General features: G+C 41.4%; 1 protein-coding gene across 1 annotated transcript in view; it reads right to left on the reverse strand.

Moving 5' to 3' along the window:
- Positions 1–244: 244 nt before the first annotated feature.
- ERP44 (endoplasmic reticulum protein 44) overlaps positions 245–22651 on the reverse strand; it is a 32454-nt gene continuing 10047 nt past the window's right edge. Inside the window, exons 3-12 of the mRNA XM_026044167.1 lie at positions 21977–22016; positions 21071–21186; positions 15867–16051; positions 15277–15392; positions 11320–11377; positions 9955–10071; positions 7187–7298; positions 6622–6763; positions 3188–3290; positions 245–823 (exon numbers count right to left, since the gene is read on the reverse strand). Coding sequence (XP_025899952.1) covers positions 722–823; positions 3188–3290; positions 6622–6763; positions 7187–7298; positions 9955–10071; positions 11320–11377; positions 15277–15392; positions 15867–16051; positions 21071–21186; positions 21977–22016 — 1091 coding nt within the window. The 3' untranslated portion in view covers positions 245–721. The remainder of the gene's footprint in view (positions 824–3187; positions 3291–6621; positions 6764–7186; positions 7299–9954; positions 10072–11319; positions 11378–15276; positions 15393–15866; positions 16052–21070; positions 21187–21976; positions 22017–22651) is intronic.

Here is a 22651-nt window from a genome sequence, read left to right on the forward strand (position 1 = left end):
CTGCCCTCATAGCGGCAGAGCAGCAAGAGGGCCAAGCCGCCAGCCTGCCCGGAGCTCCCCCGCCCGCCCGCCCGCCAACGGCCGCGTCCTGCCCCGCCCAGTAACGGCTGCGTCGTGCCCGCTCCCCCTCATGACGGTTAACGGTCACGTGACGTGGACCGCCTCCCTTCCCTTAATTCAAGCACGAGTTGTTCAACAGCCCAGCCGTTCACATGCAGTAAAGCACCACTCGAGAGTCTGTAAAACTTTAATTTATTCCCCTCCCAAGTATCCAGAATAGACCCTCTCAAGTGGGAGAAAAAGGTGACAAAGAGAGATTACCAAGATTACCGTTCACATGAAGAAGAAAAAGGTCACATACTACCAAGATTACACAGAAAACAACCCAAAAGTCCTATTTAATGGGATAGTGCAAGTTAACAGCATGTCTCTGGCAAGGATACCTTCATTTGGATTATAAAAGTTTTACAGAACACAGTTAGATCAAGTGTCTGGATGGGTCTCTGGTATTTTACTAGAGCATTAGGAACATACTATGTGAAAAATGCTGTACAGAATGACCCACCAAACAAATGTATTTACAAGCCTGGGGAGAAAAAATTATTTTTTCAATTTATTCAAAATAAAAATACACATAGAATTATGAAAATATAGGTTTACTATTTCCACCACACAGAAGTCAATGCTGCTCTCTGAAAGGCTTGCAGGATTATTTCAAGTTTCAAAGTTCATCTTTTTCCCTCAACAAGGTGTACCTATGTTCACTGGGTGCAAGTTTCTGGAATGAACTCTCTGGTGGGCTGCTGGCTAAATCCTGTATTGCCTGAAAAACAGGACAAACAAAAGCACCGGTTAGACTCATTTTAATAGTCAACTGCTTCCATTAACAGAACTTTTAACATCAAGTATGACACTGTACAGATGTCCAGTGTTACCACAAGGGCAGCACTTTTGTTGAAGGCACATCACAGTTCTTCAATAGTTGGAATATACATCCACACATACATTAATTAGGCAGGTACGGTCATTCCCTTCATTAGGGCATCTCAAAAAAAAACCTGCCATCACACTAGATTCTGCGAGGGACTAAAATGAAGTATTTTATCGATACTCAAGTATTTCTCTTGAACACCAGCATGGGAGATGCATTAATGCTTCTTGCTGTCATGGTACTGGGGTTTGCATGTTTGTTTTTGAGGCACCAGGGCAAAGATACCATTGCTCACACACTCAGCATTTTATTTTCCTATGGAAATAATAAAAATAGATGCAGCCCAAAGAGACATTCATGACCTAAGACGGCAAATTCCAGTGTAACTGTAAGCCTAGTATACCCATTACACAGGCATGCATATCCTCTGCCCAAGGGCAGGGTGCCACATAAAGAGGAGACAGACACTGGTATATTCTAGGTAACTAGCATTTTTTATGCCTTTTTCAAGGCGAAAGGGAGACTGGAGCAAGTCTACAACTCTGGGCAACTCAACTGCCCAAACATGCAGCAGAGTGGAGGCAACGGAGGGGCATTCAGTCCCTTGGTCAACCTTCCTTCTCACCAGTTGTCGTGGATATGCTCCTTGTCCAACACTGCCGTCCAGCTCAGAGCTCTGGACTAGCCTGCCCTGGTCCCCAGCATCACCCAGCCCTGCTTCCTGTGTCTCCTCCTCCTGACCAAGTTGCTCAACAAATCCCTAAGGCACACAGAGGGTTACCGATGAAGTGAATCAGAGGGCTACCAATGAAGTGAATCACCACTGGCACAACCCTTGGAGGTGTTTCCAAAGCATGGAAATGCAGTCACGCTCACTGGCCAGGGCAGCCTATGTCTCTCCCTGCCTACCTGCCTCCGCTCCAAGCCTGCTGCTTCCAAACACGGCACTGCCTGACACACAGGCCCGACCGCCTCTTCCTCCAGGAATCCCGGGGTGAGTTAAGCCCTTCCTTCGGCAAGGTCAGAACAGCAAGGAGCTGACCACGTTCCAGGGTCCAGAACGACACCCATCTGCTCTGTTCGTCCCTTCCACCAGTTACAACCACCCAGCTGCCGTAAAGCAAAGCCCATGCTGGAGCAGTCCCAGCTCAGCAACCCACAGGCCTTTGTTCAGGGGTCTCTTTATATTACTAACTTCATTCTCCAGGGCTTTCATGCTTTTATTTATTTTAATTTTGAGCAGGGCCACAGGAGACTACACTGCTGCCATTAAGCACAGGGCCATCTTTGCCACATAGATAATTTGCCCATAGATCATCAGGTAAATGAGCCTCTAGCCATATGCCTCCTCTGTCCCTAAGGCACAGGGTCTGAGCTAGTCCAAGGGCACCCAAATACAAGGGCAGAGGGGTTCCTCTGGGACCAGCTGGGCCTTTTCAATACCAGACAATGCAGCAGTTTAAAAATGTATTTTTTTGTATGTATTTCTTTATAGGGGATCCAAGAAGGTGGTGTTACTTGTCTGTGAAATTGTCTGGCATTTTGCACTTTCACAGCAGGATGGCAGGAATATGACCAGGACAGAAGGCTAAAGCCATGGCTGGAAGACTGGTATGAGCAAAGAGAAGGGGGGTGACGAGGTCCCATTCTCCCTTGTGGGTCAAATTAAGCACTGAGCTGCTCCCAAGCTCTATCTGGATATGGAACTACTTGTTGGCTCCTGAAGAGATCCCAGGAGTGACCCACTTCCATGCATGGAGATATGGAGGAGAACAGCCCTGTAATAATCTAAACAGACCAATGCAGCCTGTGACCGCTGCTATTAACCACATTAATAAAAGTGGCAAGCCCTGTTACCGATTATCCATCTTTTGTTGATGCTCTAGTAACGTCCTGCTTGGATTGGTGACTACAAGCAAATAAAACACTCTTCTTTAGGTTTCATCATCTTCTCACCTCAGCCCAACAGCTCCCCTCTGCCTCACTGGAGAAAATGGGTATTTTTACACCTTTCCTCTACTCAAGACAAACAATTTGTTCTTCCCCTAATGCTCTCCCTGTGTTCAACCAAAGATCTATTTTTTTTTCTTTTTTTAAAAAAGGGAGTCAAACAGAAGTAGTAATATTGTAATTCTATAAACCTGTTTTTCTTTCAGGAAATATTTCATTCATCCAAATACACACACACATAAATATGTTAAAATAATGTTTTACAAAGAAGAGCACATAAGTTGAATTCATCTACTGTAACCTTACCTGGCCAGGTGCTACATCAGTTGGATCAGGGCCATGATGAAACTCCCTGTGCAACTTTCCAGAATGCAAGTCTAGCACAAATTGCTTCAGTTTCCCTGGAACTCTGCAAGGAAGCAGGCAGGAAGCAGAGGTTACACACTGCACCCCAGGGCTGGGATGCAGGGCAGCGCCGAGCGCTCCTCACACGCAACGCACCCTCTCCCACGCTGCCAATACATGACAGGTGGTTTGTGAACACATCCCACCAGCTGCTTCTCCTTTCCACGGAAAGGAAATGGTCTCCAGTTTCCAATGTCTCCACCGTCTTGGGAGAGCACGGAACGATTTCATCATTTCAGCATGTGGCAGAGAGCTGTGCTAGGTGGTAACTGCATCCGCAAGGTCCCAACCACGCAGGTCCCAAATGCAGAGCTCACACCTACAAACACTGATCGGGCTCCAGTACTGAGCAAACATCTTGAAAAGGTTCCCCAGGGCCCGAGTAGCTGCCTATGCTCCAGAAGGAAACACTAAGAGGAAACACTCAATTTAAATCTCCTCTGAGATCATCTACCGTCACCCACAGCAAATGTGCTGAGCGACTGCATCCGCTTTCATCTGTGAAGCATCAAACCATAAAGGCTAAAAGCAAGAGTTGATCTAGTAATTACTGAAGATGAGGTCAAAAAGTAACACGAGCGCCGTGCATGTAATCACAAACCAGTTTCTGTGTAAGGAGCAGGTTTTGTAAGGAGCCTTCTCGAGGCAATCATCAAGTTTAGGGCAAAGGTGCACACTGAGGCTGATACAACAGTGCTACGGATTAGAGAACTGATGAATGAAACGCAGACCAGCACCAAACCAGTGGCTATCACTGCACTAACGTGATGCCTAACAGGACCTCGTCAGTTTTACCATGGCACATATACGTATTGCAGTGGTGCACAGTTGTATGAAGGGTCCTCTTCCCTTAACAGGCTCAGGAATTACACTGACATGGATAAGGGGATTCATAGCCCATTCTCAGGGCAGCAGATTCACTGCCCCCAACTTTAACCTGGGGCTCCCTGCTCGGGTCCAGGCCCTAAATTCAGCCACATGCAAGAGACATCCCATCCTGTCCTCCTCTGTCCTCATTAGGGCCTCCTAAAAGAATCACCTGAAACAGGCAGAAATGAGATGCACCCCTGAGTCACGGGGACTGGTCTTTATGCAAAAAGATCCTATTTGCTGGCCATTCCCAGGAAAGTCGAGCAGGGAAGCTGCTAAAGAGTCATTTCCCGCCTCACCCACCAAGCAAGGACATCACAGGAGGAAAACACCACCCTGATGAAGCGTTTTTAAACCATCTTCTACCTCTAGTACAAGGAAAAATAAAGTCACGGTGCTTGCGATGCTTAGCTTTTTATTAATATTCCAGTGTGGCTGATTTATTTTAAAAAATGGAGAGCCCTAAAGCTTCCTGGAGCTCAGCCAGTTCTCACTGAAAAGCTGCAACTAATCCACCTGTTGAACACTTCTTACTATCATTTTCAACCTGGCAACAACAGACCAAAGAGGGCTGGATGGCCAAAGTTTAGGGCAAATACTGACTGATGGCCATTGAGGTGGCTATTCTCCAAGAACATTCCCTGAAGAGAACAGCAAAACAGTAATACTGAAGTTGAGGACATCTAACAGGCCAGTGTCCAAACCCTACTGGTGGCTGATGACAGTGAGATCAAGAAGTGAATGTCTGGGACCACTTTGGAAACAAAAAGGTCCAGAAAATACAGTTAAATGGTAGAAATCCTTAGATTGGTACAAGAGTCTGGTAATTATTAGATTTTACCTATTTATAAAGGTGCCCTCCCCCAAACCCTCAAACACAAAGGAACATCACTCCACGATCAAAAAGGACCCCTGTTCCCAAGCTATCAGTGAGATTCTTCCACTGGGCGAGGTAAGACCTCAGTCTGAACAATTACTTACCATTAAACAACCATCTACAATCCTTACATCTCATCTCCCTCATTTGAATATCATTTGAATGTAGTAACTGGTATACAATTAAACAAACCAGAAATATCAGCTATTGCTCATCACAGAAAGAGTAACAGGCAAAAAAACCAGCATGAAAGTCTAAACCTAAAGCCTCTATTACACCTGAAAGAGGTATTAATTTTTTTTAAACTTTTTCAAAAAAGAACAGTAAAAAGACTACTTCCAAACTGCAAAAATCCCACTGTGCAATGAACATAACCTTTCTAAGAAATGCAAAGGAGGGAAAAGCAGTCTCTCTACAAATTTCAACATGCAGAATTTCAGATGTTCACAATCACCACTGCAGATCTAACACCGACAGACTACACAAGGATAAGGCCATGGAGATCGACAGAGACAGGCTGGGTGTGACCCCCCCCCCACCAGGAGGAATCCCTTCAGCTGGATAAAAGCCTGCTGGAATGGCAGGCTGAGACACAGGAGTACGTTCACATGGAGCGTTCAGACTAAGCTTGGAATTCTTGGCTCCAACTCAAGTGCACTATAAGAAAATACCCTGAGTTTTTAAAAGTATGATTACGACAGAATTAAAGCCTCAGTTCTAGATTTCTACCCTGAATTTAACATGCAGTATATAGGCTTTTCCTCCTATGCGAGGAAAAAAAAAAAAAAACAAAAAACAAAAAACAAACAAACAAACAAAAAAAACAGAGCTTAAGACACAGCCTGTTGACAGGACTGGTGGTTTGTTTCATGCTGATGGTCCCTGGAGAGAATATTCACACCTCTTCACTCCTCAATGAACCATGAAGACACTCACACCTCTTACGACTGCTTTTGTGGGGGTGCAATGTAGAGACAGGCTGATGCAAAGCGGGGTTATCGGCGGCATTTCACCAGGAGCAGTCACACCGAATGCACAGCCATAGGCCCCACTGGACTCAGGAAGCTTCAGACACCCCAAGCCACAAGGGCTTCGCCTCCAGCACCCCGGGGCCTGACTAGCACAGGATGTTAAAACTGCCCAGGAGGAAGAACCAAGCCAGCAGCCTATATTTTACCATATTCATGGCATAACACAGCAGTTAAATGGTCTATACGAAACTCTGAAGCTTTCAAGGCTGGTATTTTTAGACCACCATTAAAAATACCATGTCAGGTTAAATATCTAGCTGCTATGAAAACAGCAAAACCTGGAATAAAAGAACAGCGGCAGGCACAGACATCACATGAGATTCTCTTTTACTTTAAAGCAATAGGACTCCGCTTAAAACCTCACCCCAATTTACGTCACCTCAGGCTTTGACAGCAAATCATACACAGACGAGTCCTACCTACCCCAGAATCATTCATCTTCCTGCAAGAGCACTGCTTAAAATATAAGCACTTTCTTTTTCTCATCGCTTTTCTTGACAAAAAGTTCACGGGGAGGTGGGAAGGGGAGCACCAAAAGAAAAGGAAAAGGTACTTACGACAGGTCGCTGAAGTCGGGAAAGACATACATGTGCCTAAAGCTGTCGATGGCAATAACAGGACAGTCTGCTGGAGTCTTCTGGATGTGGAGGAGTGGGTGCCTGAACTTATCGCAGTCAGCGTGCAGGAAGTTTATTGTACCTTAAATTGTGAGCACATAAGAAGTTCGGGTGAGATTTTGTTCATATCCTGAAAACTTCAGTACTTTCATAACTATAAAGGTGTAGGTATTACACAGATAGGGCAACATGCAAAGTGTGAGTTATTTTAAGTAGTTAATCCCAACAAAATCCGAAGTAACAGCTTTTCTGCTGATGGTTCTGCCCGTGACACAAACTGATATTTTGTTTAATGACCTCTCAAATTATATGACCTCATTTAGATAAGAATTACTGAAATGTTTACTTAATTATTTTTGTTCCGTTTTAATAATTTCCACAGGATTCAGCCCTCATTGACAAAAGCCCTTCACTCAAGAGCTTTAAAACCATCTTTGAAAACAAAAACCAACAAATCCCCCCCGTACCAATAAAAACCATCAAACAGTAAGGAGTTACTACAAACCCTTTTCACTTATTAACTGTCGTGCAACCTCCTGTTGGAATTTCTCTAAACTCTCCAAGTCATCTTTCATATGGAAAAGGATGAGGAAAGGCAGCCCTTCTTCCGTCAGCTCCTGCACAAGAAACACAACCATTTCTTTCATTCCTAAAGGATACGTAAGCGATTCCAGCAATATTCACATTCAGTGAGATCTTCACTGTAAGAACAGCAGAAAGAGCAGGATGAAAGGGTAACTGCTGAGAATTCATCTGAAATAGCAGGGTGACACACAGCAGGTGTCCTTCCTTCACATAAACAATTAATATATATAATACACACATATATATATATTCCTTATCAACATTTGGGGAACAGAGGAATGTGCATCTGAGTATTTGTTCAAAATGAAAAGACACAAAAGAACTCCTCCAAAAAACAGAGGTAATGACAGAGCCACAGTCAAGTCAGTCCCCTTATTAAATTCACCTGCTAATAAGTAAAATTGCTGAACAACTAAAATTGAAGAACGAATAATTTTGTTGGATGCTTTACTTCCTCACAGACTGCACTCCTATGGACAAATAAATGTAGGTGCTCTGTTTCACTCAGGATTTTTACTTCCTTACTCCAAAAGTGATTATTAAGCAATTCTGAGCAGCAACTCAACACATGAGAATAGGAGAAATAATCATTTACTGTCTAACAACTACCTGCCACCTCACCACCTTCCATTTGTATAGCTGGTGTACAAACAGTGCTGTTATTCCTTTGGTACTGTTTGAGACAGAGTAAAATCTGTGCTTTGTGAGAAAGACAGGGAGCATTTATTTGATCCCTAAAGACAGCTGTTTCCTGGGATATTTTCAATTTGCGGGAAGCTGGAAGAAACCCCTTCCATAGCAGCGAGCAGCCAGTGAGAGGCTGCAAGTGAGAGGCTGTCACCAGATAATGAAAAGAGAGAAAACGAGGGGAGAAAAGTGCAGTTTGCAGAGGCCAAGTTTAAATTGAACATAGTTTGTGCTGGAAATTTGTCTTTAACTTATTTCTACAATATCGAAAATGCAGCATAACAGTGACAGCACTTCACATCTTTGCAGTATTGTGCAGGGTACATTAAGAGTCTTAACATCCTCCCAGCAGGCAGAAGCATCTCCATGTGGGCATGTTTAAATTCATTCTGCTTAGTGGCAACACTTGACTTTTTTTTTTTTTTTTTTTAAATAAATGTTGTCAAAATGTCAAGCGGGAACCACCTGGGACTGTAAACATCTCCCAAAGTAAACAAGAATAGAAGTTTACATGGAAAAAAAAAATAAACCAGGACCAATGTGATACAAACTGACAAGGATGAGCTTTGGCTGCTAAGGCCAGGTTCCAACTTCACCACGGGAAAAGCACACTGAAAATCCAATCACACAGTCCTAAAAATGTTGACAGGTGGCATCTTTTACACACCGAGATGCAAATGAAGAATTAAAAATGTTTAACTAGGGGACCTTTCCAATATAGCTTGGCAGTGTTGACTAGATGGCTGTACTCAACCTCTTCTGTTCATCCCATCCAGTCCTTCTGTTGGGTTTCCTGATCTAGGCTCAATGTTCTGCATGCCTAAAACAGCTACAACAGCCGTGTTTCAGATGCTGTACATGCAGGATCAAGTGTCAGAGGAAAAAAAAAAAGCTTTTAAATTGGGGGAGTGCAAATATTTGGGGACGGGGTTTGTAAATTGAAAACAAATAATCGATTCTTGATCATACAATTGGTTGTTTTCCAATCCCATGTAAGCAACATCGTGCAAACTGTTACCAACCTCATTGTTTTTTAGCAAGTGGTGTGGCTAAGTTACAAATACTCCTCCTGAGGTACTGTGAACTTGCTAATTGGTTTGCTTTCTGCTGGATATTTTACAAACAAATTATAATTTGGAGGTAGAAATGGATGAAACAGAAGAATAAGTAACAAACAAAGAAGAGCACTGAAAGTAGCAGTGAAAAGAAAAAAGGTGCATAAAAGCAATGCTTCCAATTCCATCTTATTAACTATAGCAAGAAGAAAAACGCTAGGGAAGGTAGATGCAAAACTAAAGATCAAGAATATTATCAGGGTTTAACAAAAGATACTGCATGATTTTTATTAAAATTCACAGAAGTGACCATCCAATCTCTATTCAATACATTTATTCACTAGATAACAGATTGAAAGTGGTCCCTATAACATGTATTTTTATATACATGATACTATCTACAATATATAAGGTATATTTTTACATGTATCTTTTCTACTCTGACTAGAAACACTTTCTCAATTCCATACACAAAAGGCACATAAGCCACACTCATGTATTGATTTTAAAACAAACTGGCATTTAGTCATAACCTCTGCCTATCATGTTATTTTAATTTAATGGTATAATCTACCAAGACTTACACTGCCATATGTATGATGTACGTATGATGTACGCATACGTGCCTTCACACATGAACCTATTTTCTCATTCTTATATCTTGAAGTGTTCATCCTCTGCAAATCTTTGGACCCTTCTAATATGAACTATATGCAGGATTATAGTCTTTTACTTTGCTACAGCATGAAATACTATGAATTTGCTTCCAGTGAGCTTCTAGGCTAATTAAAACAATCCAAAACAATGAAAAAAATACTAAATTTCAGCTATTTTCTGTAAAATGTAAAGCATGCAGAAAGAGGTTTTGCCATGGATTGAACACCTTGAAAACTACCTTTTGATTTTGAACCCCAGCTCCAGGAGAACAGTAGAAAGAAATTCTTACCTCCCCATTCTCAAATGTGATTTCTCGAACCAGAGGCACACATTTATCTTGTGTCCATGCATAAACCAAATCAAAATTGGTTAGGGAGCCTAGATACACCATATCTGGAGCATTGTCCTGTGGGAAAGACAGGCAACACTAGTTGAGAAACAGTACAAATGACACTAGCAACAAATAAGACCATTTACCTGACCTACAGGTACCTAAAACCCTACCTAAATAGGTATTTACACCAATACAGAAGGCTAGTTTTTCCAACAGCATTCAGCGGTTGTGCATGCAACATTTCTATGAACTACTGCACTGAAATACACAGAGTGAATAAAATCTCTTATACAAACAACTGCATTTTCCAAGGTAATTTAAGAAATGAAAAGGTATTTTGCTTCTAAAGTAGGAGTGATTAGAGTAAGTGCTATTTAGACTGCTGTCAGGTAAAGAAGCAGTATCTCCACTCTTAAAATAGAAATATTAAGACACATACTGCATGCAGACATAAAACCCCTCCATGCTGATACTCAGGAAGACTAACCAAAAAGGCATGGAAGTGCTACAGAACTTGAAAGTGCTCTTTTACATTTGATTTCTCAGAGAGATACACAAACTTTCTAATAATCAAAACATTAATTTCAAAGTCAGTGCTATCATCTTTTAATGTAATTATAATCTTAGTTAACGCCAGGTAAAGCAGGGCCACGATTAAATACATTTAACTCTGGAAGTGCCCACACAAAACAGGTAATCTGATCAACTTTGTATTCACAGAGGGTTTGAAACACCGTTTGTTCAGATTATAATTACATTCCTACAAAGTCCTGTGCATTACTTCTGTCCTGCATTTTTTCCAAGTAAAACTACATCCATGAGAGTTTGTTAACATGCAAGGTCATTTTACCCAACATTTTTTGGGGAGCACAACGCTCACCCCAGGTGGGCTAAGCCATGCAGGAGAGGCAAGCAACCCTTCAAGGCCACATCAACTCTCACTCCCTTCCCCTATGGAGCAGGGGGTGCCTCAGCTAGTGAGGGTTCCCCATCTGGAGACCTTCACAGAACACAACACATCTACCTCCCTGACAAGCTGACTGTCTTTCTAGGCAAAATAATTACTGAATGGTGAAATGTAAACTGACAGATTTAGGTTTTGTCCACTTAACAGAAAACAAACAACACTGAGATCCTCATTTCACCAACTCAGAGACACTAGTTCCTATGACCCTAACTATTTCTTACAATACTTAATGATGAATGAAAATTTGTTATTTAAGATGCAGTAACATACTGATTGGTTTGAATATAGTCCCCGTTAATTCAGATTCACATATAAGGAGAAGAAGCAGAATAAAATACTTGGTTCGGACTTACCCCTGGTGGCTTGTAGATTACATTGTCCCCGCTAAATCTCTCTGGTTTTGAAATATCCCTACAACAAACCAACCAGTAAGCATGTCTTGGTATAGACAAACATACCATAACTGTGTTACCAAAAAATCTTACCTCTCCTTTACTATTTCCCCCTGCAATATTCAACAATTAAAGCAACTGATTGTAAAGTGACCCCACAGAGACTTTGGTCTGGCTGGAGGAGATGGTAGTAATATAGGTAACAAAAGTTATCTTTAAGACTGTAAGGTCTGGATTAAAAGCAAGGGGCAAGTGATGAACATTGGTACAACTTTTATTAAAGGACAGATTTGGAAAAAGAAGCTGTGAAGTGACACCACTGGAGAATCATCTTCAAATTGTTATTAATCAGATAATTCTTTAAGCTGTGGAAAAAAAAAACACCCAAAATCCCTTTTTCTTCAGGAAAGAGAGATGCTTTCTGTTTGTTTGCACTTATTCTTCATGTACAATTGTTTATGCTGAAACTGTTTAGGTCTTGGTCACCCTGATAAAGAAGGGCCTTGCACTGGAGTTCCTCCTTCCCAGCACAGGTAACGGGCGGACAGGCAGTGACCAGGCCCGTGCCGACATCTGCTGGCTCCCCACAGACGGGGGTCACAGCCCCCTCTGCCGCCTCCACACCTGGCTGATTCTTTCCTGCCTTTCAGTTGGATATTCCGCCTCAGGAAGCACCCCCCCGACCCCCAGGCTCTGTGGTTGCTCACCACGAAAAGAGCCTTTTGAAAGCTGCCAGCTCGGACCTCAGAAATGAGCATCTCCCATTAAACCTAATGGAGAGTGCTGCATACTCAAAATAGCAAAGAGAAAAAATAAAGGATGACTCCCCATCCCAAAACTGCTCAAATATAAACATTATTCAAGAGTGATTAAGAGAGAGAAGAGGAGGAAGAAACGCCAAGTTATGCAAGTATCTCAATTTATCTCACTCTAAGAGGAGATGAATCCCGCAGGGTTCAAACCAAAGCAAGAGAATGGCTATTTGCCATCACCATCATGGAGCCAGCGCCTCACATCCCAAACAATCTTTCAAACAATCTTTCCCTGAGCAGGATCAAAGGAAAGACACGGAGGCCACCTGCCCAACTATGGCTTAGCAGGGTCATAATGCAGCATAAGTAAATAAAAGCTGGAGAGCGCAGGCTGCTGTGGGACCCAAAGGTCGGTCCTCTTCCAGGCTCCTCCACTTCCACTGCAGTAACTGTGACTGACTTGCATCAGGCAGGTCAAATAACATAGGGACATCTCAACAGGAAAATTGCAAATCCCTGAATATATTCCTTTTAAAATTGCTACCAAAATAACACCCCCCCCCCCCCCCCCCCCCCCCCCCCCAAAAAAAAAGGCAAACCAACAACACCCTTCACTCCCCCTTTTACCCTTCACTCCCCCTTTTTGTTTAGGTAAAGTTTCCCCTTGAGGCAGGTACCTGAAGGACAGGTAAGCATCTGTAGCCACACAAACCCACCATATCTGCTTCAAATTTAGAGGGTTCTTAGACTGCTAACATCAAATTAAGGGAGTTCTTAGACTGACCATTCTCTTCCACAAATGATCTACATTTTATCATGGTCTTTTCAGACAAAAGTATTTTTCTCTTTTTTCTGTATTTGGCTTCCTATGCCATGACTCGGAGTCACACCACCATCCTCCTCCACTTCTGCAGACATTTTTCTCCCTCCCCTGTTGTACTTCTGTCTTCGAAAACTAACTGATGTTTCTCTGCATTTTCTCCTGTTTTTCTTTCTCTGTGGTTACCTCTGATCTTAACAAAATTCTAAAAATCAGCTGTTTCAAGGACAGTTTTCCATATGTATAACCAGCAGCCATTAACAAAGTTAAAAATAAGCCACTGCAGCTTCTAAAAGCCAGCACAATTTTGCAGGAAATAGTTCTGCCATGACAGAAGTTAGTGAACTATTTTCTTTCCTGCCAAACTGACTGTTTTCCGGTCTAGTTACTCTACTAGAGGTCCGAACAGGAGCTGTCATGTTCCCATGTATCTGACGAGCACTTTGTCCATACCCTCCTCAGGAGATGCCATTGGGAGGCTCTTTGTCTCATTAGCAAGAGTTTTTAAAATGAAGAGTCTGACTGACCAGGGCCAGCAACGCAGTGATCACTTGGCTAGTTACAACCTGTTCCAAAGCCAGTATCTTTCCTGGACGTTTATTCACACACAGTATTTTTAGGAAATTTAAAGACAGGAAAAGCAGAGACAAAACCCTGTTTAGTTTCCAGTATTCCCCTCTGGAACACTCGGCTTTAAAGCAGTAACAGTTCCAGGCTGGAAATAGAGCCAAAGTCTTGAGAAGAGTCTTGATAACCCAGCTGAGAAACCTGCAGCTACACTGGCTGACTAGAAATAATAATAATAAATAATAATAATAATAATGGAACAGGTCAGTGTGTTGTTATTGCAGTGTCGGAAAGCTTTGCTAAGGACACTAGCGAGGCAAAAGCTTTCCAGGAGCAGAACATCTTTCCTCAGGATACGGATGAGCAGGAGGCCACCTGAGATGTTTCTAGGCAGCCTAAGCCACAGTTTCTACACAGTGGGGAACATGTGGCTACGGATACGGCACTGCCGAAAAATCCATGGCACAAGTCGAACTATTGGTTCAAAATTACGTGTGGGAAAACAACTACTGCCACATATCTGAGAATCTACAGATAAATACACTGTTTGTTTAAAGTAAAATGGATTCCTCGAGTGTTTGGGTAGGTAACTACCTGCTCTGTGTCTGATGCACGAAACAGCATCATTCATTCCAGGTCCCAAACATGTAAAGCTTTTGGATGTTAACTTTGATGTAGCTAAACTGAGAAGCATCACAAGAGCGGGTATCATCAGCATGTCTGCAGCAGTGCCCTTGCAGTTAGCAGAAGATAGTCCAAAATCGTATTTGGCCAGAGAGTAATCCACTTAATCAGAGCCTGGCTGCCAGCGGGGAGCTCCCAGAAATAAGCTTTACTAGCAGAATCAATTCAGAAGAGATGAACGAAAGCATGTTAGACACTTTTGTACTGTCAGAGAAGGGAGGACAGAGAGAAAGAAAGAATCCCCTTACAAGAAGCTTAAACCAATAAACCTCCCTTGCTCCTTTCCACTGGAAACGCCAGCGCTGCAGGGTAGGCGCCACCTCCACGCCAAGCGGGCAAGGCCTCTACCAGCACAGGCAGGGGCTGCACACAGGCCTAGCAGCCAGCCTCAAATGGAGGCCTGCTTGAACAGACACTGCCCAGGCTTAGCAGCACATAGATAAAAATGCAAGTACTGCTACAGGCCCAGATCATGAACTTTCTAAATTTTCATCTTCACACTTTTTATTAACGTATCTAAAACAACGCGCAGTAACTACACCAAGAACCGTATCCAATACTGGGCCGTGGAAGCCTCTGCATTTCTCACTACACCAAGCTGACCTACAGCCAACTAAAGGACTAAATCCCTCGAACAACGGGATAGGGAACTTGAAATAAAAATGGTCACATTGCAAATAAAGTCAGTCTGTAAAGCTACAGAGCTTTTAAATCTCTGCGAAAAAGATCCCAAACTTTTCCATACTTTTTTTTCCCCCCTCTCCCTCCAAGGAAGCAGGTCTTGGGATACAACTGACTAGCCTCCCTCCATAAAAACTCTCGCTTTACATTTAAACTATACTGATGAAGAGTGGAAAAAAAAAAGAAAAAAAGTAAATCAAAGTCAGATTTCATAGTTTGCTCGCATTAAGACAGGAAGGATTTCCCCCTCCCCCTCCCCTTCTCTGGTTTCTCTCAGTGTATTGACCTTTTAACATCTAATTCCTTCAGTTTTGACACAATGGAAGTATTAAAAGATGCTTCAATTAAATTATATATAATTCATTATGTAATTTCAATAATGGAATTATTAAATCAATACATTTAAAAACTTACCCAAATGCAGACAGGAATACACAATCATCATGCAAAATATTTGCTACTCTTTCAAAAGTTCTGTAGTTGTCAGAGTCCTTTTGCTCAAAGTATCCAACAATATTTCTTCTACTGCGCTGTAAATCAGAATTTAACATTTGTTTTTAATCTCAAATTACAAAAAAAAATTACTCCCCGAAAATCTTGTAAGCAAGCATGAAAAGTATCTTGTTTCAATTGATTTAATGGTAAAATAAGTAATTTGGCAGCAGTGCTATTCTGAAAAAATTAATGAAGTTGAAAGAATTATTAATATTGGAATTTGTAATACTGTAATAACAATTATTACTGATCACTGCAATAATAATTAATTTGTAGTACTGTAATAATGACCTAGTTTCATTGCTAGTTTAAAACAAGTGCTCACAATACTTCGGAATAGAACTCTATACTCCCCCTACTCCAAAAACCAACCTGTATTTCAAAGACATTATATTCCAAAAATAAAAACAAACCCCCAAAAACCAACCAAACAAAAAACCGACCATCACCAGAAACAAAATACCACCCAAACATACATATACTTTGAAGGGCGAAAAATCAAGACTTACATCAAGAGCAGTTATCTCTTCCAAATCCTGCACTTCTTGGATAGGATTGCTCTTCTGTTGCCTGATATAATCTGCTATTGCTGTCACCGATCTCTGGCCCCTGTATTCCCTTTTCATCATCATTCCATTTCGGAAGAGCTTCAGGGTTGGGTATTTGCTTATTCTGTATCTCTGAGCTATGTCCGCTATGGAAATAAATCAAGAAAAAGACACAGAAATGAATACATTGGTTGTGAAATGTTATACGTGCACGTACACACAGCGCATGTGTGCAAGAGCATTCACTTATCTATAAATCAACAAGAGTAACCTGAAAAACACTGCAGAGAAGGGATAGCTACTGTATTTCCACACTGAAGAATATGCCTAAGTCCAGGCTCATTCATCTAGCACCCTCTTCCCACAAGCAGCTAGGAGGGCAATTTAAAAAGGCAGCCAGGAAGTTAAAGGATCCAGGAATACTGGATCCTTTGAACTGATATTTGAACTAACACCCAAATGAGAGTCCTACACAAGGACAAGTCCTACACTTTTATTTTTATTTTTTTTAAAGCCATTTAAAAAAAAAGAAGAAAATGTAAAATGGGGATACATGAAAAAATGTTTGAATTCACTCAGAAGTCAAACAGTGTAAGTCTTAAATATTTCCTTCAACCCTGACATTTGATACAGGTAGAGCTAACGTAAGCAGAGCTATGACAAAATTATATTTCTTTTAAAATTGAAAACACAATGTAAACACACAAAACATTGGTTGAATTCATTCACAGATCACATCTGCTAAAGTAAGTCCTAAAATAAATTTTAAGCTATTTCCAGACATTTTCACTGTACATTTTCTCAGGAAAATGGATTTGACCCAGAGATGGGAAACCTACTAAAAGAAAAAAAAAAACATGTCTGGAAGGTGTTTTTATTTTCTTTAAAAAATACAAGCCTTGCTTCTCCAAACAGCTTCAGATTTCCCCGCTGTAGGTTACCACCCGGGATACCTTCCCGAGTTCACCTAACAGAGCAGCGCGCGTTACCCAACATCTCAAGTCCAACTTAAATCTTATTGAGGTTAAGAAAGGGCCCAAGTATCACCCCACCATCACACCTCAGCCTCCTGCTCCAGTAGCCCAGGTCCCAACTCACACCACCACCAAAAGAGTGAGATCTTAAGTTTCCCAAAGAACTTTTGCTTTCCAAATAGATGCCCACTAGGATTTGAACAGGGACTATTACCCTAAAATCCCCTTCCGTAATATAAGCTACAACCTAAAGCAACTGACACACAGAAGAGAGGGCTAGCATAATCTGAAAAACTACCTTGAAGAAATATCAAAGCTATAAAAGTCAAAATTCATTCAAACAATCTCTGAAAATATCCGCAGTGACTTTTTCTAATGAGGTTCATCTACTGTCTGAAGCAGCAGAAATCCACACTGCTGCGTTTTCTAACCTCTGTGTTTACATGGTGGCATTTACTGGGTTTGATGTTGAGAATATCTCAACTCTTCCCCTACCTCCTGTTTCAAAGAAGCCTTCTGTTTCACTCCTTCAGCTGCATGTCTCACCTTGGCACCACCAGGTAAGTATTCCGATTGCTCACATGAGATCTAATTATTTATTTAAAAAACCAACAACAAACAAAAACTTATCCAAGTCCTTTATGCTATCTGCCAAGAACAAAAATGAAACCTGGTCTTGGTAAGTTTGGTAGGTTAAAATTTGGAGTATTTGTTATTTGCTCTATAAAAATCAAGAATTTTCTTTCAGTTCAAGCTCATCTGAGGCATTTCTGCCTGCTGCTTTGTCATGCAAAAAGCACTACATACACATTACTGATAATACTTTATAATACTATATCCATTCTCCCCAGTTAAACTACTCCTCCCATGACACTTGCACACAAGATAAGACCTCTGGTAATACTCAGAGAGGGTAGAGGTAAAGAGGATATTTAAAACAACTAACCTTTCCCCAGGAAAAAGGTTAATAGCAGCTTTTGCATACTGGATCAAAAGAGGTAATAAAAAAAGGATTCAATGTTCTGCATAAAAGTCAACTAACCAGAAGCTGGGAGCCAGGAATCTAGACCACCTTCTGCTGTTAAGGATCACTCAAAACAACTACTCTATTCTGACAGACTAGAAAAATAGTCCTCCTTGAACAGTCATCAACATCCTCACCGAACAACTTCCACTTTTTGTCTTGTGCCAAGATATCTCTTAGACTGGTATTTTTTTTCCCCAGCTTAAGTGGTAGGAATACAATAAAACCCTTCTATCTGCTTACAGTTTCAAGGCCGTTTATACTCCATTTATGAACTCAAAACTTGTTATCATAATGAGTTATTTTGCTTACTGAAGGCACAATAGTACCATAGTCTAAGTAACTCCTCAAAGAACAGTATTAATAGACATTCAATGAATGGTTAGATCCCATGAAATAAGCAGGTCACTCTCCTATCCTCTTAACAGGGGGTCAATAACAATGTTTAAAATTTGTACTTAGTCACACTGACGCCTAACAACTATCCCCTTCCAGAAAAACATCTTAATATTGGCTGTAAGAGCAGACAGGATGTCGGCTTTGTCATTAAACAACAAACATTTGGCTACGCATCAATTTTTCTCTTTCATTTGCCTTGCCCTCAGAAGCAGGTGGGAGCTGTTGGGATCTGCAGATCACTGCAATAACAGCACGTTCAACAGAAAGTATCTGTGCCTGGCTGACCACTCTGAAAGTTATTTAGAGGTCTTCTGAAAAACCGATCTCTCTATTAGAGTGGCAATCAGTTATGTGGGTTCCCTGCAGAGTCTTGGTTTCAAAGAGAAACAGAACATTTGCAAAGCAAATAACCTACCAGAGAATATCATGCTAAGAGTGAACTAATAAGGGCACAAAACGTGCAGGTATTAACGCCCGCTCTCCCACATTCTCTCCCAAAATAAAACCCACCACCACAACCTTGACTGCAAACTAGAGCAAACTGCCGCAGAAGGTCCATGATGGACGGTACATTAACACTCATTAGATGTTACTATTGGAAAGCTGCTACCAATGCATTGAAGTTAAAACTTTATCCCATCAAATGTGTGCTGTAAATCAGGAATCATGCCTCTGGCTTTGCTATTTTACCTCAAAAAGGCAACTCGGTGAGGAAGACTTGCTTTGTAACATTAGATTCCTATTTTTATTGCTCACATTTCACAGCTTGTGTAGGAGAAGTCATGTTCATCCACTTCTTAAGGACATAAAGACTAAATATAGTAAGTAGAGAGAGCTTATAGTACTCCAGTGACAAACACACCAAAACTCCTCACTGCCTCATACTAACACCCAACTAATACCCGCTGGGCCCAGCCTCAGGGCAGGGAGGACACTCTCTGCTGTGTCATCTCCTCCTCCATCGGGCCTGGCTCTAACATGCTCTGAAGAGCTCAACTCAGTGAGTGGACGAGGAGGAGATTAAGCAACAAGCTCCTAGAGTGCTTCAAGTATTTGGAAAAAAAGAGCTTTGAGGTACATAGCTGTTAAGACAAGAATTTGTCTTAACAACTTCCACAATTCCAGAAGAAACTGTTTCAGAAAGGAATCAGGAAAACAGAGAAATGTCAGTAAGAGAAAGGAAAATCAATACTGGACCTAAAAGTTTGAAACATACCGTATGAATTACTCTAAATACAGATTGCCTGCCCATTTCCTGCTGCTCTAGAAATGCTAGAGCTATAGGCAGTATAGCTCTAGCTATAGGCATGTTACAGAATCTTCTGCCTACAGCATAAATGCTATAGGCAGGTACAGAAGCTGTATATACTGTCATGTAGTATATTTAAGACAAAAAAAAATGTCTTCTTGGAGGAAAAGGCAACTTCATGCCTCGGAACTGTCCCTCAAGCACATTCCAACTCTAATTTCAGTTCCCCAGTATGTCCCTACTGCTCCAGCATCAGAAAGCAGCTCCATGCTCCAAATCTGCTCAAGGACAATATCGATGGGCGAGCAGCGAGTTGACATTGAAAACTGCAAGGTGGCAAGGACACGAGGTGGACACTGAGTTCTTTCCCATAAGAGCAAAGCAGGGAAGTCTCGCAGGGGCAGGGTGGTCTAACTTCACTAGAATTTGCAAACAATACCAAATTTTAGCTAAAGGTCTGATGCACTGGCAAAACTTTCTGAAGAATCAAAACTCGCCTCATTAATGGTGCAAAGAGCAGGGAATCTCATGGAGCTTGCCTGAAGATTCTGGAAAGACCAACTTATAAGGATGACCATAGTCACATCATCTTCCTCTTAATGGTACAAAGGAGAGAGTCCAACACTAAGGGGTTGAGTAGGGATCAGGAACGGCAACCTCCAACCTCCTGGCCTCCCACCTGACCATATATCCCTGCACTCCGTATCCCTGGGATCCTGGACTAAGGTAACTCCTTAAGGCTGAGAGTCCCCTGCACACTCAGGGAGAGGTGCGCTAGCAAGTGTGAGCTGCTTGTAGGGCTGAAAGCAGCCCGTACCCTCAGAGTGAAGAAATGCTGTAACATTTTACTGGGACAAGCAGTGTGCTCCATTTACTTCAGTTAATTGCCAATTATCTGCAACTGTGTCTGAAAATGCCGCCAATATTATGCTACACAAAGTACCCTAATAAGATCTCATTGCAGTCCATTTGCCTTTCAAAGGGCAACTGTTGATCCTGACCTTTTACTTATTATTGAATTAAAAACCACAACTTTGGTGATTATTACTGGAATATAATGAGTAAATTTAACAGCAAAGCCCTGGTGGGACCTTGTGTGAAAGACAACCCGCCTCCTTGCGATTCAGGCCTCTGGTCACACCGTGACTCCTAGTCACGGGGGCAGCTGAGCTGAGCACCTCCTCCCTCTGCTTCGTTGCAAAGTCCCGCACAGTCTGTGGCACCTGGGCCTCTCTGACCCCTCTGAGCGCCACTTCGATTCCAGATCAGGCCTGTTTTCCCTGCTAAATGAGACAGGCCGAACTGATATGTGGCCACTTGTATTGATGTGCTGGGGAAGCAAGGCTGGGGATGGTCCTACCAGGTTTGTCAGGAGAGGCTTGTTGAGGCATATGAGCAATTCTCTTTAGTCTGAACAGGGCAGATCCATCGCACTCTGACTGCTGCCTTGTATTTCTCAATACAGTGAACAGCTTACTGACAGGATATTACACAAAGAACTAAATCAGGATTTACTTACAGTGTTGATCACAGTCTACTCTGGCAAACACTACTTGATTCCTATCTGGGTATTCCTCCTTAATTACGTTGGAAGCTTCCTCAAAAATAGGATGCAACATTTGGCTGAAGCGGCACCTATGGAAAAACACACACATTCATAATTATAAAATATTAACCTAAAATCTTTTGACTGATGACTCAATCTTTGCAGGAAAAAAAAATTAAAGGTTGGAAGGTAGAAAGAGTGGATGAGAGAAAGAGAGGCTTCTACAAAAGAAGCCTGAAATCATTCCAGGAATTGATTGAATAAAGATAAGCTCAAAAATAACTTGAATAATTCAGAAGGAAAAAGTTGGAAACCCATTCTATTCAGAAAACGTGCTATTTTTTCCTACATGAAATAACCCTAAGATGACATTTATAAAAGAAAATAAAAGTGGCTTTGATTGTTGAGGTCCATTGACCAATACTTAAATCCTCTAAGTTCTCTACATGAAGGGCCTTCCAAATTAAAGAAGGGTTTGATTTTTACAGGTGCCTTCAGACATGCTGGCACATGTGTATGGAACCAACAGAGAAAAAAGGGAGAAAATAGAATCCTTTGGGCCATCCTATGTTCAAGAGCAAAAAGCTAACACAAACTGTCCTGCTGAAAGAAAAAACTTTTGGTTACATAACATGCTACTATCACAGAATCCTTTTTGCCTCTGAGGGATTCCCTGACCAAATCAAAAGATGGTTGGAGCAGCAGAAGCAGGAAGAACAAAACCCACACACCCCTACCAAAAGAACTGCCTTTTAAAGTGGCATATGACTGCACTTCAGATTAGAATACCCCAGTCAAATGTGACCGTTTCCAACAGGCAAAAGTTTAAACATAGGAAAAAAATCCACATATATACAAAGAGAAACTTGTACAACTTACCAGTCAGCATAAAAATTAACTAAAGCAACGTCTGCATTGTCTAGGAGGAGGAAAGGAAAAAAAAAAAAGTCACATTAGAAGGCAAACTTCTTACAGAGCTATAATGCAAGATCATAAAAGTAGGCATAAAAACTATAAAAACGGTATTTCTATATTGTACAATATTAAGCTTAGTCTGATAGAAAATGACAAGCATAAATCTTACTATAGATTATATTTCAGGTAAGTGGAAAGAGAGATGAAAGAGGCCTTTAGTCAAGTATTTTATTGACTTTATTGATACATTAGATAGTAAAGATATCAGTATTTAAGGCATTAAGATACAAAAGTAGTGACAAAAGAGACAAAGTAATTCTGGGTTTACAGTTATGGCACTCAAAACCAGCAGCTGTACTTGTGAAATATAACTATATTTACTAATATATACTGTATTTGTGAAATATAATTCAACAACTACCTAAAAATGCTCTGTTCACAGGTTTTTCTTCTATACCAAAGCATTCTCAAAAAACAAGTGTCTAAGAAAAATCCCTGCTGGTTTATAATCCTCATTAAATTCCTCATTAAATTCCAGCAAACAAACTGATGAAGTTTGTACAGCTAATTTTGATCGCAGTTACTTAATATTCTATTTAAATTGCACTACATATTTTTGAACCTAGTGTATACTTAGGT

Source organism: Nothoprocta perdicaria, unplaced genomic scaffold (genome assembly GCF_003342845.1).
Source record: "Nothoprocta perdicaria isolate Ctin4 unplaced genomic scaffold, notPer1 scaffold_351, whole genome shotgun sequence".
NCBI lineage: Eukaryota > Metazoa > Chordata > Aves > Tinamiformes > Tinamidae > Nothoprocta > Nothoprocta perdicaria.